At 42.4% G+C, this 19,738-nt stretch overlaps 1 protein-coding gene across 2 annotated transcripts in view; it reads left to right on the top strand.

The window, feature by feature from the left end:
* Nucleotides 1–622: 622 nt before the first annotated feature.
* syde2 (synapse defective 1, Rho GTPase, homolog 2 (C. elegans)) overlaps nt 623–19,738 on the top strand; it is a 48,825-nt gene continuing 29,709 nt past the window's right edge. The window contains exons 1-3 of one of the 2 annotated variants that reach the window (XM_030728158.1): nt 623–911; nt 12,160–12,461; nt 12,811–13,195. In XM_030728158.1, the coding sequence (XP_030584018.1) occupies nt 794–911; nt 12,160–12,461; nt 12,811–13,195 (805 nt within the window). In that variant the 5' untranslated portion in view covers nt 623–793. The other variant, XM_030728157.1, reaches the window with a different exon arrangement.

Below are 19,738 nucleotides of genomic sequence, written 5' to 3'. Positions count from 1 at the left end.
GTCCGTTGCGCACAGGATTTTGTAATTTTGTGTTGAGGAACATTATTCTGGAATTGTTCCACAGTATCCAGTTTTTTTTTTTTTTTTTGCAGATTGGTGAGCCTCTGTCCATCCATACATCTGAGAAACTCTGCCTCTCTAAGATGCCCTTTTTATACCCAATCACGTTAATGACCTGCTGCTAGTTAAAACCTAATTAGTTGCAAGATGCTCCTCCACTTATTTTTCCCAACTTTTCCAAAAGCTCAAACTTTTGTTGTGTTTTCTGTGCGAATAAAATGGGTTAATGAGATTTGGAAATCATTGCATTCTGTTTTTATTTTATTTCTTTTTTATTTTACACAGTGTCCCGACTTTTTCGGAATTGGGTTTGTAAAATTGAAAGCTTTCATGTCGTTTTCTTCGGATAATTTCTGTTCAAGGTAGGCCTGGTCTGAACTTTAAGCTAAGAAAAGACTTCAAATACTTGAGTTGCAAACACGAGGAAAGGGTGAGGTGAGGCGCTAGTGAGAAAAGAAGAGAGAGGCACGGAGGGTGGGAGCAAAAGTGTGTCTGTGTGTGCGTGTGTGTGTGTAGCTGAGAGGGAGGGAGAGAGAGGTGGTGCAGTTGAGCAAAGTGAGCCTAGAGTGAGTGGGGCTACAGAGCCGAGGTGACAGCGGAGAATGGAGAGGAGCCCGTCCGCCCGGCGAGCTTTGACCGCGGCGAGCAAAGGAGAACCCGCTCGATCCTTTCCTTCTGGAGCAAGCGTGCTAAAAGAAACCTGGAGGAATTAACTGGGGGGGAAAGGAAAGGAATGGCTGATCCTCTGCGGAGGACTTTACTAGCGAAACTCCGGGGGAAGAAATCCAAGAAAGGAGCGACGGTCAGCGGTGGATACGGTTCTGCTGCTGCGGTGAATGGGAGCCGAGAAGGTAAAGAAAAAGTTTTGCAAACGCAGCGAGACTCCGATGAGGTTCGCTCAATAGTCTTGCTCACAGACCTGGATTGCATGCCAGAGAGAATGAGTACGTACGAGAATTATATTGACGGGGCTATGGTGCAAACAGGGGAGGTTATAATAGTCCCGGAGAGTCGCGCAGCACAGTTGGCTGGCTCACGTCCCCAGGAGCGAAGCCGCGGGGGCAGGGTTCGGGTTAATGAGGAGCTCCTGGGGGTCCCACTTCAAAGAGACTTGCCGTTTGGGGAAAACGCATTTTGTGAGGGTGATAGGAGTAAACAGGGGCACAGATCCGCTGACAGAATCACTGCGGGTGTTTCACTCTCTGGAGCGCATGTCCAGAGAAAACACTACGTTTCGGTCGGGGATTCAATCGGGTTTGGGGACAGTTCAAATCCAGTTTTATGCAGAGCGCGGGTACACGCGCATGTAGGAGTTGGGAAACCACCAAAGGGCCGGGTTATAGGTGCTGATGGCGAGGATAGAGATCCCAGAGACAGAGAATACTCCCGGCACATGGTGGGGACTGTTGTGGCCGTACAGGAAAACAACGCCAACTGGAGTTTTGACAGCAGGCCAAGTTTGGAGACAGACGCACGAAATTGTGCGGCACACGTGTATTCAAACCGCATCCCAAGAAACACAGAAGAGAACGTTGTAATAAGAAATATTGAGAGCTATGAACCTGACTATGCTGGGGACGTTAGAGGTGGTCTGCAGAGTCCGACTTTTTTCCCCACTGAGTTAGAAATATGCGATATTAACGCGACATCCTTGTGCGCCACAGAGGCCTCACTCAGGTACCCTTTAGACAGCGAAGATGATGATTACTATGATAATGAAATTCTGCCCTTCTACGAAACAATCAGACCAAAAATTGACGATGAGAGAGCAGAGGCTGCAGAGCTGACCCAGCCTGGCCAGGATAAAGAACAGGCTGATGATAGTAACAGTGCCCAGGAAACAGACAGGCTTAGGAACCAGCTGAAAGAGGCTTATTACCTTCTTATCAATGCTATGAATGATATCAACATGGATGTCCAGCAGATTAGTGGTGGTTTAACCGAGCAGCAGGCCACCTCATCATGTAGTAGCCACTCCAGGGACAGCCTGTGCTCCAGGTTGTCTTTGAAAAACAGGGACAGTGACTCCTGGTCGTCAGGAGAGGACCAAAGCCCTCAGCAGGTGTCTGACACTGACTCACTACTGCTCTGTCTCACTGGAAATGTAGAGACAGGACTCAAAGGCAGGCTGAACAGTAAGAGTATGGTGAACTTGTCTTTGACCAAAAAACCTACACTGTTGCGCTCTGCTAGTGATGGAGCTATTAGATATCCAGACATGTTCTCAGAGAGTGTTCAGGCTTGTGGAATGCAAAGTGCAGAAATCTGTGATGATAAAGAAGCTGAAGGAGCTAAAGGCACAGGAACGGGTGAGCTGTCTGAACCTCCGGTGCTTTGCAGTGCCATCAGTAATGAGGAGCTGCTGCAAGATGCTGGAGGTGAGGAAGAACGGGGCAGGCAGCTAAATGAGAGCAGTGGCTCGGTCAACAGCCTCACAGGTTCTTCGGACAGCAATGCCGAGGCAGTAACACATCGGGGTCATGACAACAAGCAGGAGCTGATTGAAGTCCAAGCACAGGTGGCCAACTCAGTCAACAAAGGCCACGGTGTCACTGTCAACAAGATGCAAGAGTGGATGCATAAAGGTCGCATGCTGTCTTCTGAAATGAAGCAGCGCATTGAAGGCTCATCTTTGCTCCGCGGTGGAGGCCAAAGCCAGGACCGGTCCTGTCCTCAGGTTAACCCCGGAGGCTGTAAACCAGGGGTCCAGACATCCAGCCGAGCGGGTAAATCTGTCAAGGTCAAGCCACAGCAGCAGCAGCAGCAGCAGCAGCAGCAGCCAGGTAGGACGGCTACACGACGTGGCCTCAACTCCCATGGATCCTCTAAAACAGTGAACTCTCACCTTCCTTCCTCCCTTCCGATAATTATCATCCTCCTCCACTCATAGAACACTCCTTCTGGTGGCGGTCCACCCCGCACTCCTCCTCTTCTGGATGCAAAGCAAAGGGACGAGACACCTCAGACCTCTTGCTTTCCTTTTTAAGACTCTAATCGGTGGCGGGTTCTGTCCTTCACACTAATTTAGGTGCATTTTAACACCAAATTAATAGCACATCAGGCCGTAGGTCGGATTACTCACAGCGTAGTTCAGTAACAACTAACTCGCTCCTGCTAGAGTGTTCTTGGTGGTGTTGGTGGTGGGATGTGTGTGTTTGTGTGCATTTAATTGAGATTAACTGATTATGAACAACATGTCAAATGATTTTCTGATTGTGCTTCAGTGACAGAGAAAACATCTGTATCATGAAACCACTTACAGTAAAAGGTGATCTGTTGTCATCACCTGTCATGCACCACATGGAGCTCAGACTTGCACCCTGTGTGTCGCAAGGGATAAAATGCAAATTGATCAAATTTTTATACATTTACACAGTGGGCAAAACAATTTCATAGCAAGGTTCGTTCTGGAGCTTTCCTTAATGTAACACTGTCCTTTTCGTAGAGTTTGGCCAGTTTGCCATCAAAATGTAAATTTTATGAGGCTAGTTGACAAAGTTTTAGACCCAATTAGCCAGTTTAATCACAGGATTCAGAGAGTGTCTGTGTGGTAAGCTCTTACTGACATTTGTAGCACAGGATGTGCTCCATGGATCAAAGACACCCCCATGTCTTTTTCATTTTTTCTCTATTTTTGCCTCGCATGGTAGTTTCCTGTGTTGTAGTGCATGTGTTACAGCATACTTACCTGTGTGTGTGTGTGTGTGTGTGTGTGTGTGTGTGTGTGTGTGTGTGTGTGTGCGGGGGGTGTTCTAACAGTGTTTACCATAGTAAGAAGACAATGTGCCATGTGCGCAGCGTGTTGTTGACTGTCAGTGTGCTGGACTGCTAGAAATAGTGTGTGATTCATGAGACTGCTGAGCAGAAGGTCTCTGTGCTTCACTTCTCTCCTCTGTTGGCTTAGCATAGTTCCAACTTTACAGCTCTTTCTGCTCCTGTCTTTAAGTTCAAATAAAGTCAGGGCTCTTGCAGATATTAGTTTCCCTGCACCCGTTCACCCAAATCTCATATTTTCCCCATTTTGTTCAGCTTTCCCAGCTGAACTTTTCCGCAGCTGTGGCCAGAGGAATCCGAGGCAGGAGAGAAGCCACTGCAGTTACTTTGTGCGTGTGCGTGTGTGTGTGTGTGTGTGTGTGTGTGTGTGTGTGTTTGTTTGAGAGTAGGGGGGGCTGGGCTGTCATGTTGCCTTCCTCCCCAGTCATTTGCTTTGGACAGCTCCATGGTAACTTGCATTTTAAAGACTTTGGATTGAATATTTAGAATGCCATTCCTGTTGTTTAACATGTTTGCGTTGTGTCACTTAATTCCTGACCATGAATGAACAAAATGAAGGGTGATTAAGCATTTATTAAGGTCAGTCGTGAGCTTATCTTGTCCCTCTGGGCCTCAGCACCGTAGAAACAGACATAAAAAGAAAATAAAAGCAGAAAAACCAAAACTGCAAAGCTCCTGTAAAATGTTTGTCTAAAAATAGACCAGTTCCTCCCCCTGAGTATTATTTCGATATTAAACCTTAGTCATAGCACAAAAGATTGGCTTAATTACACTACAGCTAATTTATTTCTGTTCTCACTTGTCTTAAAAAAAAAAATTGTGTCCATTATTGTGTGTCACTCCTTATGTGTGGGTGTGCGATATTATGCACATAAGCATGCATTTGCACATCTCTGCGGCGTGTGTGCATGTTTGTATTTGCAGTTGGAGGATTTATAGTTTTGTTGTGTTTTGTTGCAGTGGAGCAGCGGCTGTGCCGGCAGGCATTCAGTATCCAGGTGTCATGTTTTGGCCAGACCTGAGCTCAGGAGTGGCGTGTCAGTCAAAGTTGATATTGAGACTGAGCCATAGATAACACAAATAGAGAAGATTCACTCCTGGGAGGCAGATTTTTTTTTTTTTTTTTAATTCTTTTTCAAGTCCTGTGTTCATTTTAGCCAGTTGCTTCAAACTAAGACCCCAGTCACACAGGCCTAGAGACCAATCTGCAAACATTTGCAAACTACTCACTGAGTTGTAGTGAAACTGTGAGAAGTGCAACGTAAGCCAGAAATGGAGACCGTTTGCATGTAAAGTAAAAGTTGACCCTTTTTGAACTGTGCTGGTTGCAGCCCTGACCAACCTGACCCTTCCATGTTTCCTGTTTGTAACGCACTTTTCCAAGTTTCAGTACAGCTCAGAGGCCTATGAGGACAAATGCAGGCCATGTTGCCTGTAAGCCAGGTTATAGATGGGCATTCTGGTGAGAAGGTCTTTTCCACTGTCATATCAGGCTGTTAAATATGAAACCAGGCTTTTGTCTGGCTCTCTTCAAAGGTGAGAAAATATGTTTGAAGAGGAGTGCTTAAGAGGATTTAAAGCTCATTTATAGACCTTTATAGCAAATATGAAGCTGCAACCAGCAGGTAGTTCGCTTAGGATGGCGCAAAGAGTGGAAACAGTTATTCTGGCTCTCTCATTTACAAAATCTGCCTCCAAGCGCCTGTAAATCCCAGATATACCATGTTAATCTCTGTAAGAATATGATAAGTTATAGTTTTCATCTATTAAAATCCTCAGATATAAAAATGAGACTAAGACGTTTATGCTTGGATATTTCCGGTTTATGGCCACGGTGTGTACAGAGTAAACAAATGAACATATATAATGTTTTAATCATTGAACTTGCTGGTACATCACTCATGGATAGGCAGAGTCATGCTAGTTGTTTTTCCCTTGTTTCTTGTCCTGTTGTTCTAACTACAATGTCGTTACCTTTAGCATAAACATGAAACATGTTCATAAGAACATTTAAAAGTCTGCAAGCAAAAACCAACATTTCCTGCAAAACTGTTCTTTAAAACAATAACATATCAAGCATCACATTGAATATTCTGTGAATTAGGTGTACTGACTAGCATTGTTCAACATGTATTCCTCACTCCAAAGTTGAGATGCAAGTGCAGGTGTAATATAATATTACTCGGCTGCTGTCAAGTCATGTCAGAACGATGTGGTGTTTGGTTTCTGCACTGTGCCAGAAACCTTGTTATAGAGCTGCTGAGTTTTCTTCACAATGATTGGTCTTGTCTGGTGTGTCTGTACACGGACAGATTTATGGATGATGGTAGCTCTAAAGACAGATCAGGTGATGGAGGAGAAACTTGAGGCATCAGGGTTCATACCAGGATGATTTTATGAGATGTGTGAGTCACATGATGGTATCTGCTGCAGAGTGGGGCAAACACTGGAATGGTGATGATCACTGCTAAGCAGTACTAACTACAGTGAACATTAAAACCAATGACAGGTGGCATAAATACCATTGATCACATTGTTTCAGTGCAGTGTTTTGCTGGAAATCCTTGGGTCCTGGCATTCACGTGAATGACTTTGAAATGTTATGATAACCTGTTGCAGAACAGTGCAGCACAGTTAAACAATATTAAAGTTTTTCAACCAGGCACCAACAGTCCAGCAACTCCAGATTATCAGTTTATGACAATCTGCTAAGTGCACGTGCAATACAACATCCTTCAAAAGGCTGATCCAACCTCCCAGCTACCCAGATCCCAGTTGAATTGAGGATCATTCGAGGCCAAACAACAGAGACCATCAAAGGTTCACTGCATATGATTGGTTAGAGATATTTGGGCCAGAGGTGCTAAATGTGGAGAAACCTAAATGTCTGCAACCTGTTGCCAAAGGGTATACTCTATACATTAGAAATGATTCTGTAATATCTACAGAGGATGATCTATAGATCTCAAATCAAAGTGTGGTTCGTTAAAGCTCTTTGGGCCAGTAGGAACAAGAGTGACCTGGTCATGAGAGGAGAAGACATTTAATGTGAAGCATCACATGATATGCGTCTGAAGTATTTAGGATGAAAAGTCTTAAAAGGTTTATTTAAAGGCTTTTATATACCGCCCAACTGATATAGAATTTCAAGATGATACCGATATTTGATTATTTAAAAAGCCGATATTCTGATATGGCAACCGATACTTTTTTCTTTCACACACAAAACATAAACAGATTTCTCCACATTTGTTATATGTAGTTATGTTTCTTTTTTTTTTTTCTTCTTTGTGCGCTGCCCAACTCTGCTTGGATCAGCTGATGGACAGACTATGCAATGTTAACTCTCAGTATGGTTGAAGAACTTAGTTTTGAAAATTTCCAGTTATCGGCCGTTACAAATGCTGATACCAATAGATCGGCAAATAGCTGATAGTAGCTGATAATATCGACTTGCCAATAAATCAGGCTCTATTTTTATGTAAGAATTTATTAGATTGAAAATTCTTCTCTACAAGGGATCCCTGGTTTGAGAACCCCTGGTTTACGACCTACACAAAGAGGCAGGTGGTTTTAATGTTGTGGCTGATTGATGTAAATTATATTAATTAGGTGGCAGTTTAAGGGCTGAAAGGCTTGTTGAAAGGCCTTTCTCTTACTTTCAGGGACTTGTCTTAGTATTGCAAGTGTTTTGAGCTTAATTGGGTAATTATCTTACAACGTTCTATCTCTGGGGCATTTTATCAGTTTTTCCTTTTAAACGGAAACAATACAACAGGACAAGAGAGTTACTGAAAAAAGCACATAGAAAAGAATTTGGGTTTCAAGCCAACGTACTAAAGAGGAAGTGGCATTAGCAATATGGCTACAATGCCAGGATGCCTCAGCGGGATGCAAGTGTTGACATGTGATGCAACCCTGGATGATCTCCGCTCTGCCCCGGTGTAAAAAGAAAAAATCTACACCATTAGCATATGAATGACGGCCAGTAGTAATTTATGGCACACTGCAAAAGATTCTCTCTGAAGGAGGCTCCGAAACTCTGTGTTCACAACAAAGTTTTGTCTGTATGGAGGAAAGAACTAGCTGCTGTGTTTTGCTCTTATCAAAAGAGGAGCCTCTATAAAGAAGGAATTCAGGAAATAAAAGAACAGCCTATGGGAAAGTGGATCAAGCGCTTTGTCTTAGAGAAAAAGATCCAGCCACTCAGAAGATTTAGACATGAATATAATTGGGTTTACTGTCAGGCTCAGATGGCACAGGTCCACAGCAGTACATCAAGTAAATAAGATTTTTTTTTTTTTAAGAAGCTGCATTCCTTCTAGCACCTCAGACAAACACGACACTCCTTTCAGTACATGCCCTACCTCTCCTTTTCTCCTAATTTCCTCCCACAGACATGCACCCTTATACCATCTCTCACTTTCAGGTCAGAGGTGTGATTTTTTTTTTTTTTCCTTACAATGAACGCATTATTTTCACACAGCGATGGCACATGCAGACGGGCTGTGTTAGCGCTGGTGTGGAAATATTTTGTGACTGGGTGCTACTAGAGGAAAAGAGATGTTTTCCTGGAAGGCTGTCCTGCCTTATGTGGCAACATAAGTGAGAATCAGTGAAAGGGGCTTATTCACTAATGCTAATTTTGTCAAGAAAAAAAAATCTTTCCCTACTTTACTTTGAAAAGCAGAGTTTAAGCTAGCAATTATTTTCCAGATCTGCTAATCTGTACACTGTAAATGAAGGCTGTAAAATGTTGGTAAAAGATGAAGATGCTGTACAATCTTTTTTTGTTCCATTTAAGTCAGATTTCAGGGAACCTTTGTTGCTTGGGTTTGCCCATAACTCATCAGAACAAGAGCAAGTCCCACTGACTTACAGTCATGGTAAAGAAACTGCAAAAAGTAGCATTAAAATATTGTAGCAACACAGCGAGACCACTGCTCAGAATGGACAGATCCATCGTGGCAAGTGCAACAACTCATGGGACTATAAATGTTTAAATTCAAACAATCAGTATCAGTGTAATGGTTATTTCAGTTGCATGTAGTATAACTAAAATAGCAATGGACAAGACTCCTGCAGTGATTAATTATCCATAGCCACCTTCAGGATGGTTGTCATAGTGTTTAGTAACCTTGCTGGACGAAGAAGGCAATCCACAGCTAAAGATGATATTTTTTCATAGTTCAAGAAAGGGAAAAAAGGACATTAAGCCTGAGACCCAGTCATCAGGGGGAATGGTTAATTTATAGCTACAGTTAACAGTAATAACCCATTTATAGAGCAGGAACATTAAAACAACAGTAATGGCAAACACACAGCTGAAAGTACAGTACTGCAAAGCTCATATTCATTACCGTGGTAGGTACACTGTAAAAAAATATCCTAATGTTGCCAAATCTAGCTGCCCAACTGTCTCTGTGGTTTTGCAGGGAAATTATGCAGAAGAATCCGAGAACATAGTGATAAAAATGTTATTTCCTAAAATGTGTCAAATGTGTCCCAAAATCTCTTGTTCCACCAGAAAAAAAAAAAAACCTAGCAATTTATGTTTGACATGTTTTTGACTCATTTGGCACCTTAAGTCTAATTGTGGTATGAAGAGAAGTAAAGCAGACCCACAAATTCCATTGTGTGTTTAATATCAAGCACAGTGTTCTGTAGTGTAAATGCTGAAATGCTGCTGTAAAAGGCTCCGAGGAGAAAGCGAGTGTTTAAATGGTCTGATATGTGACAGGAGTGAAAATGGCTAAAGTCTCACTTATTAAGTCAAAACAGCAGGCTGCTGTTGGCTAGGAGGAGGTGTTACTCATGTGGAGCAGTGTGACAGTGCAAGGAGACAGCAGCCAGGCTGTTAATCTGGAGCTGTGGTCTGGAATGCTGTTCATGTCAGAACTTGCTTCCTCTTCCAGTTATGAAAGACCCCTTAAAGAAGATGGCATGCTGACAAAAATCTCTGTGCACAACCATCTCACCTCTCTGTAGTCTTTCGTTACCAGGTCGAGCAGGCGGCGAGCTCTGCAGTTTTGGATTGGTCTTTATAATCGTTCCCCATTCTGCCAACATGTTCCTCCAATCTCATATATTGCCTTTTCCACACCAATAGTCCTTTTCTTGCTTTTCCTACAGTGTACTTTGTTCTTCACCTTTCCTTAATGATTATTTGATAAACCAAACTTAATTTTGTTACATTGCTTTTTAAGGTGTTACTTTCTAGTTTAATCTATGCCCTCGCCCAGGGACTCTAGTTTACCACCATTCTTTCATCTTTTTCATCAGGTCAAAATAGTTTTACATGCAAACTATCGATTATAGGTTCAAGAGCCTGAAGTTTTAAACGTCTCTTGGTCCTAAAAAAAAAATTTTTTTTTTTAAGGACACACCTTTGTAATCTATAGCTTATAGTCGCTGCCTTTATTGCAGTGTACTTTCTAAAAGGCTTTCCCTCATACATTTTCAAATATAAGTAAAAAGACTTCTCGCAGACTCATTTGAAAGGGTTATAAGGAGCTGCCAGGCCAGAGCAGCTGAATACAAACCATAGCAGATTAGTAGAGACTGGCTGCTTAGGTCTACACATTAACTCATGGGGCTCAATGTACCACCAGTAGCTTAGTGCACTTTTCCTCTTCTCTTGGCAGTCAGCACAGGCTAAAACTACTGAACTCCAGGCCCTTAAAGAGCCCTAATCCAGGCTAATGCAAACACACTGCTGTTCAGGACATACTAACAAGAAAAAGAAAAGAAAAGAAAAAATAAACAACTTAAAATGTGCTTTGCATCCTATACCACCGTGGTTCCCTTTGAATTAAAATGAAACAGAAGACAGAGTGGCTGTGATTGGTTGTTTTTCTCCAAGTTGTTTTTTTTTCCGCTTGAGATTAAGCTTTTTCTTTGCCACTGAAACACTGAAAATCCTTCCACGTATTCGCGAATGTCTTATACAATCAGCTGGAATTCAGAAGAGCGCCATCCAAAATTAGTTTTATCCAACTTTGTATCGTGGTTGCGGCAGAAAAACGTTCAAGGCTTTTTTTTTTTGTTGTGGTGAGAGGAACTACATAATTGATGTTTATGGGACAACAATTGCTTTATAATGCCGTACATCACTGGAAAGGTGGGAGACGCCGTTCAGAGAGGCTGGTTGACTTCCAGGGAAAAGCAAATGCTGTGTCTTTGTGCCAGTGTCAAGCTTTTGTTAACAGTAATAATAATAAAAACATGAAAAAAAAATAACATTTGAGTTTAATGTACTCTCTTGGATGAGGTTTATAGTACAGTCAAGTGTGTGAAAGCCCTGTGTTAAAAGTAACTTTTTGTAAAGTGAAAATGTTCTCGGGTCTATAATTTGCTGGGCAGCCTGGCATGCATGGAAACGTATTTCCTTGAGGAAAGGAGATGTTGTCATTATAGCATGTGGAGGGGCTTGTCTGGGAGCTGCTGAGGATCAAAACAGTCTTTTACACGAGTCTGCTGTACAAGTTCAAGCAAGACCCTGCCCTCAGCACCTCGGTCTCCCTGTCACACATACACATGCACCACAGGTTGTTTTTCTCCAGCTGCCTCTGCTATCAACCTTTGTAAAAATAAAAGCGCGCCAGCTGATTTACAGGCAAAGGTGTTTGTCGATTGCTCGGAGGAGACTTTCGTGCTCTCTGGCTGATGCTCTCTGACACACTTAAAGCCACGCAGGAACTCCTTTGTTCCTTTCTCTGGGCCGTCGAGGCACCGCGTTACTGTCTCTATTATTTGGCCTTTTTACGCTGTGCACGTATCACCAGCAGCGTCTTCACACGCCCTGCTCTCTCGGCTGTATTTTCACAGCTGTGACACCGGCAATTTCCAACATCCTTCCATCTCCTTTTTGAATTCAGAACCCACATATTCTTGAAGCTCACATGAAATAGGATGTTAAAGATGAGAAAAAAAGAGGAGGTGCTGCAGGGGATTGTGGTGGTGTGATTGAAAGTTTGACTTTGAGCATGAATGCTATTTAACAGTGGTCCATCCAAAAATCATAAAGCAGCTAAATCAAACGAGACAAAGCTTCAAAACACAGACAAGAGAGAGAAGAGATGAAATATAAAACCTAACGGTATAATATCATATTTCCACAACCTGTGGTTTTTTGATACAGATGTTTTCTTCATCTTGTCATGACATGAATAGTCTGAGATCAGTTCCTGTAATTCAGTTCAGTTCAGAAATTACTTAAATGATAGTGATCATGATGAAAATTAGTTGTTCTTTTTAAGACAAGCAAATGTTTTTGTCGTGCCTCTTGGCATGAAGTTGTAACTCTCACTTTCTTGCTTCCCTCAGCTTTCATTGAAAATGTTCAAACCCCCTGTGCTAATAGCCGAGAGGTGGGCAGGACCAATGAGCCTTCATCATGGAGGCCGCAGCTCACCACTATCACTGTCTCCAAGAAGCGCAACTGGTTGCAGCAGAGCTCCCTTGGGAAGAATCAGTGCACCAAGGATGAGCTGCAGGGAATGCTGGGAGCCGAGGAGGAGGGCAACCACGGTTCCCATCAGGCACCTCCTCCTCCTAGTCCCTCCCCGGACCACCTGAGACCCTCAAGGGGAGCACCCCCTCGGCCGGTTCGCCTGCAGCTGCCTCAGGTTGGCCTCAGGGTCTCTCTTTTTAAAAGGATGAGCTGTAAAGCAGGAGTTGGCCAGTTAGCTTAGCTCAAAGGATAGAAACAGGGATACAGCTCGCCTGGCTCTACCCAAGTGTATTTAAGGATGCTATGAACAAAGAAATAGTCCACAAATAAGCAAATGATATAATGTAGTAATCTGAGAATTTCAAAGATGCTGGTGTAGATAGTTGTTTTCAGTCTTTATGCTAAGTTGAGCTAACCAGCTGTTCCTCTCTAGAAAGCAAATAAACCTAGTTCCCCATTAAGTTTTGTACTAATGCAGAATTGCAAGCAGTGGTTTTCTTTAACAAGAAACTGTGTTGTTTTAGGTCAGCGTTAGTCCAGTGACTCCTCACCCTTGTAGTGTGGACCCAGCTGAGGAAAACGATGCAGATGATGAAGGGGAAATTTGGTACAATCCCATACCTGAGGACGATGACACAGACAATTCAGATCAACACCGGCTGCAAGTCCCTCCTCGAGCTGAACCCCAGAGGAGGCCCAGCAAAGGGACTGATTTGGTTCACGGTGGCAGGACCCTAGAGGGATCCGGCAGTGCTGGGCCAGAGGCCCTTGTGGAAAACCTCGGTGGTGGTTCAGGAGATGTGAGTCAGGGGAATGCTGTGCATTCCACAGAGGCACTACATATGTACAGACAGATGCTCGCGTGCAAACCTCAGGAGGAGGGGGGGCCTTCCAGCAACAAACCAACAGGTAAGGCAGAAAAAAAAGACACCCACGCCTTCTCTCATTCCAGCTTTACTTCCTGCTTTTCATCAGCTTCTTTACTCACTCGTTCCCTACCATTTTCTCTGTGATGCTTGAAGGCCAATTACTCTTTGTCGCTTTGCCAGTCTCTCTCGGCAGATTTTTGTGGTCGTGCACACCTTGAGCACTAATTGCAGCTGGTGTTGACAGTGTTCCCAATCAACAGATCAACAAACTTTTTGATCTTAAAATTATTCTCAGCTTGCTATAGCTCTGTTGACAAATATAAATACTTATACCACTTACAGCTGAGCCTGTAAGTGTTGGAGTGTAATTAAAAGCTCACAGTGCACCAAGACAGGCAATCTGAAATTGAAAGTTAATTTTATACCAATAGGCCAATATCACACATGTGCTAGGTTTAGTTGATAGCTTAGCACTACAGCCTCTTATCCAAATATCATCACTTAGCAACTCAAGACGTCATGGTAGGCCATCTTTTATATACAGTTTATTTTGCAAGGCGGCCATAATTATGATCTAGGCAAAACAAGATTCATTTCCAATTGCCATAAATCAGTAATTTGTAACAAACAGCCAAACTAGATGAGTTTCATACTCTATTCCTTTAGATCGGAGCAGGAGGGAGCCACGGCTGTCGCATCATATCGCTGCATATCAGTGTCCCTCATTAGTTAAACTTAGACAGACATTAGCCAGGAGGAATTCAGAACTGGCATTCCTGAGAGGAAAGAATATCCATTTACTTGTTATTCTCCAGCTAACGCACACACACACACACACACACACACACACACACACACACACACACACACACACACACACACACACACACACACACACACACACACACACACACACAGGACTGTGGACTTTGTAAGTTATGGCTCATTAAAACATCTGTAAAAAAAACAAAAACAAATTCAAGGCCTAAAGATTTTTAGCACAAATAAAATAAATTGCAGCTCTGCATCTTTTTCACTCACTGCGCGTTTTATTTACTCATGTGCTTGAAAATCGTTGACAACTGTGCTCTACAGTGACAACATAATGTTGACAGCCAGCACACGGCTCCCTGTCTCTTAATAAGCCCGGTCTGTTTTTTTCTAACTTCCGACTTTTTGTTCTCTGTGATGTGGCAACATGGTAGTTTGAACCAATTGGCACATCTTGAGCTGAGCCTATAATTACAACTTTTGACAACGCTTTTCTGTGGCACGCAACAGCCATTTTTTTTTTCTAGCTGTGTGTGCACAAAGACAGACTAAATGCTTTGGGTTTGGAAATCTAATACTTCAGCTTTAGCGTTCTCAGCAACAGTTTTACAGCAGGGACAAATGCGTTTAACAAACTCAGTAATAACTTTTCCCCACAATTGCTCCAGCTTTTTAATACCCAGATCACTGAGACACTGCGTTCCTTCAGTTTATGTGTTTTTTTTTCCATGTTTTAAACTGGAATGTAACATTTCATTATTGTGGAAAGTCCTAACTTCTCGTGGTGTTGCATTACCACCAAGTGTGCCCTTGACAAGGACGCAGGATTTGATTGACGTATCATAAACTCCTTCATCCTGGCTCTTGCTGACATCACATGTGGCTCAGCAAAACTCTCTGCCCTGAGAGACTTTCCTTGTAGGATTAGGATTAAGCCAGAATGAGGCTCAGTGTGCCAGCCCAGGAAAAGCACTAATCATGCTGCACTAATTAAATTTAACCTTTCAATAGTTGCCACACCCATTTTTGCAGTGTAGATGAAATGTGCTGGTATCATTAGGGTCTTTTGTACTGAATAAGCAGACAAGTGGACACAATTAGAGTCTTGTTGAGCAGTTTCTAACAGAAACTTCAGATGGGGACAGAAAAGCTTTTTAATGTTCAGCAACATGCTACTATTCAAAGACCTGTTCCTCATTTACATGTTGTAATACAGTTTTGGAGCAGTCAGTAGAAGGTGGGCAATACTGTGGGCTCACATGTTGCCTGAAAATGAGACGCGGGAGCAGCAGTGTTATTCTTCCCCCCCCTCCTGCTCCGGAACTGCCTCCCTCTCTGCTGCCTGTTGACTTTGCAATTGATTCCTGTGGGTTTGACGACGCCATCCCACACTCCGCCGCAACGAGAGAAAAAAGGAGCAACATGCTAGAGTACGTGTCATGAAAGAGGAAACACACACAGGCTACTGGTTGATTATTCGTTGTGAACGCAGTGGGATGTTTAGTTTCTTTCCTTCAACCATCTTTCTTCATCTTTAGTTAGAAACCTCCTCTCCCTTCTGAAATTGCTATGTGCATTAGGGTTGCTGTTAACACAGTTTGCATTGGCTGCAGAATGACACCGCACTCCTCCTCCACTTGAAACTGGTAGGGGGTGTTGTGGGATGATGGGCAGCGAGACGGGCAACAGCCTGCCTTGAATACACCCACTGTCCCATCCCTCAGAATAAGCCTGGTATGACCAAAACACTTTTTGTGAGACTTTTGCTATTTTTTTTTTTTTTAAATCATGACAGATAAAATGACAAACTTATGCTGGTTTGTTTCAGCTCATATGAGTGACCTGCTCCATCACTGACTGCAAGACACCGTGTGCTTTAAATGTGAAACAGAAGTGCATTACTCTTAGTTATAGCACACAATTATCATAAAGTATCTGCTGAAGCTGGAAGATCATTGATCAATATATTACTCATTTTGGCAGTTTATGGCTTCTTGGCACAGAAGCAGTGAGTTAGAAGTACTTCTTTTTCATTTGATTGTCATTGATTGCTTGCAGTAGTTTCACATTTTACAGCGTCAGAAGATGGATTGATTACTCTCCTGTCTGTAAATTATAGCTGAGCATAAAGACTGGACACAAGCATAAATGGCTAACTTTAGAAGTGTTGGTAAGCAGATTTCTTTTCTGTTGAACTATGCCTCTTCATAGGTAAAAACATGCTTAACTAAACTTAAAAAAAACCAAAGAATGCAGCACCAGAAGGTTGGTTCTGGTCATCTGGAAGCAGTGTTTTCAGTGGGAGAAACGTTTGATCACTCATCCCAGTGACTTCTTCAGTGCAGCCACAATGTCACACTCAACTATTTTCATCTTTTTTTTTCTGTCTTCTGTTTCGAATTCGTTGTGAAAATGAGCCCGTACAGACTCCACTTTATCTGCTGGGTTAGAAATTTGACAGGCCTTTCATTGATTGAGTTTGAATAAGAGCATCTGTTGAATTAATGAAGCCGTGCAGATGTAGCTGACTCTCTGACCATAGTTTTCTTCTGTTCGGCTGACTGGCTCTTTTTCCCTTCACCGGATACACTCCAGACTCCTCGTGTGCTGCCTATTGACTGACTTTTTGTCCATTTCAAAGCTCTATTTGTATGGAGAATAATGATTGATGGACTTTGGGGGTGGTGAGCTTGCTGTGTTCCCAATCTGCTGTTCCCTTTAGCGCCTGTTTGGGGAATCTGACTTGGCCAGCGCTCAGAATGGGATCAGAGCTATTTCTGGGGGTTGTTTTGGTCACACTGGCAGTTGAGTTTGAGAACTGGCCCTGGCTGAAAGTTACAGAGAGCTCACGCCTCTGAGCTCTAACTGGGAACCTAATCTAGGCTGACGATTGCATGGTTGGGTCTGGAGGAAGTCAACAACTTTGTGAGGGCAGCACTTCAAAATCAGAACAGATTCCTTAGCTAGATGTTAGATGTGAAGTTCAGGTCACATAGTTTTCTCATGGCTCTCTCTTTCTGGTCTGTTCTTCATTTCAGCACCAGAGCAGCTGTGAAAAACGTTTCTGGTCTCTGTTTTTAGGGGAGAAGAACTTTATCTATGCACACTAAAGCTTTATAATCTTTTATGTACTGTGATTGGATATATGCGAATTGGAGGTCACAAGACAGACAAATGCAGTTTGTAGAGCTTTATGACAGTGACTGTTTTTGATCTTTAATTATTATTTTTTTCCCCAACAACAGGGTTAAAAATTGCAAAAAAAAAAGAAGCCCATCACAGTTTTCCAGAACTGAGATGATGTCTTAATCTTGTTTTTTCCAAGCAAAAGTCTAAACCAAAGTTCATATATAAGATTAAAATCACAAAATCCTCACAAAGAGTAAATTCATATTATAACTTGATAAATTATTATCTGAATCTATGAGCACAGAGCTAGTCAATCTAAAATTCAGCTTCATAAACAAGCTTGCGTAAGATGTGTTTGTCCTGGTGGTAATGAAACAAATGTGAGTGTGGCATTTGACCTTTTCTCACATCAGCACCTGTTTGGCACTGAATGGGCTGTTTGTGTCTGTAGACAGTGGACTGTAGCCGGTAGCTGTCTGCTAGGCCTCACCTCAATTGAGTCACAGAGCTGGACCTCTTGACCACATTTGTGGTGCTTTTTGGAATTTTTTTAAATGACTTATCTGAAAAACTTATCTGCTGTGACGTTTATATTTCAGTTTCAGTGAATGAATTACTTTCTTCATTAGCAGTTATGTGTGTGTGGGATATTCAGGTGAGTTGAAAACTGGGATGTATTATTGGTATTAACTACCCATAAAATCACCACAAACTCAGTAAGATTAAAGTCAACTTTTCAATTAAGCAAAGGCTTTTAAAGCATGCACGACCTGAGCCACCTTAAGTAGCAACTCACATTGTCAGTGTCACGATTAACCAGAATTAACAATTTCAGATTTTTTTTTGTTATCTTAACATTTGTACCGCTAGATATTTGAATGACATGAAACCCAGTACTTTCTTTTAAAAATAAGTCCTCGATCACTTTGATTGGACTGTTGGCTATTTGAAATTTATTTTTTAAATGCAGCGTCCACCAATCTTGGGATAGTGTGGACCGCAAAGGATCCACCAGATGTATCCTTCAAACTCCAGTGAAAGAAGAATGCATCTGTGGGTCTCATTTGGAGTAGCCTTCAAAAATGGATAGCTTTTGTCGCCCCACTGATGGAATCAGCCTTCAAATGCAGCCTTCGAAGGGTGCAGCCCCTGAATTTGGACACATCTTTTGTTATGTAACTGTGCAAGCTATGTTAACCAACTTGCTAACCGAGCTTGCCAGGCTATTTTCCATCTTTCTTTTCCAATGAGCTACCGTCATTGAAGATAGACTTCTTAATTCTATGAATTTGTCTCAAGTGGTGAAAGTTTATTCTTTCACCTCTTCTTTCATGTTTCACAAAGTATTGTGCTTTATTGAAGGTTGTTGAAGTAGCTCCCATCGTAGGTGGTACATCATCATCAGACCCTGGCACGTTGCTCCTGCTCTCAGTGTCCAGGCTTGCATCTTTGTAATTTGTTGTTGTGGGAGAGGGAATGTATACTCATGGTGTCACTATATCACTGATACTGCAAGGTGATGCTTTTTTTGTCAGTAAAAAAATCATATTGCTGTTATTGCAGATGGTATAGCACAGCTCAACTACTTGCTAGGCTCACCTAATAACTTTCATTCTGTCCTCTTGCCCAATAATGGGAACTTCCAGTCCCCCAAAATATGGTGGCAACCAAAATGCTAACAATAAGCCTTCAAAAACAACATCCACAAGTGAAATGGTGATACCACAGTGGCTACGTCCAATAAATTTATTGCGATGTTAGTAGCAACACTTGGCCTCACTGCTGCTTCAGCTGTATTATTCTATGCTATGCTATGCTATTGGTGTCTGAGTAAAATTCATCTCTATTGATATACTACTGCAGTTAATATATGTGCAGTAAATATGCCTTTGTCTATTTTTAGATTAAAAAAAGTTGTTTGTTATCACAACAGTTACCCCATAGCTCTTAGTATGTTATTCACCCGTGGCAGTATAGTGAGACCAATGAGGCTGCATGCTGACTAGAAGTAGCAGCCTTTCTGTCAGTTGAGTAACAGCTGAGTAAAAAATGCCAGCATAAGTAGGCGAGTGAGGCTACATGAGGAGTGCTTTGGCAGGGGGCCATGTTGTGCTAGCGAGGAGTACTGCATGCTTGGATATATTAGCAGAGGTTTTGTAACCATTGTAATGAAACAGCCTGCAGCCCCTGAAAGGCCTTCCAGCTCTGAATGGTTTGGAGCCAAGGGGAGAGGAAACAGCTTAAACCTGAGCTTCGGTCACCCAGTAAAGAAACTACAGGACAAGTATGCCATTCACCAGTTTATTTCCACTCCCCTTGTTTGTCAGCACACCAAAGTCCTTTGCGTTTCTACATTTAACACGCATATTTGGCAGACACGCTTATCAAACACACACACACGCCTAATACACACAGTCTCACATTCTTGGTGACCAGGCGCCTGATAATTGCTTAATTGCAGGACACTTTATATTATCTGACTATAATTGCATCTTGGTGATTCTGTGCCTAATATCAGCTATATTTGGTAATGAACTGTTTTTTCCTCACGTGTACACACACACACACCCTACACTCCCTGTTCCTGCACCTGTCTGGTGCCACTGCTGTGATAAACCATCGTCATAAATTCCCGAGCTTTGTTAAGAGGTGTCTGAAAGTATGCACTCTCGCTTTGTATTAC

This window comes from Archocentrus centrarchus, chromosome 4, assembly GCF_007364275.1.
Source record: "Archocentrus centrarchus isolate MPI-CPG fArcCen1 chromosome 4, fArcCen1, whole genome shotgun sequence".
NCBI lineage: Eukaryota > Metazoa > Chordata > Actinopteri > Cichliformes > Cichlidae > Archocentrus > Archocentrus centrarchus.
This window is presented reverse-complemented; position numbering and strand designations above follow the sequence as displayed.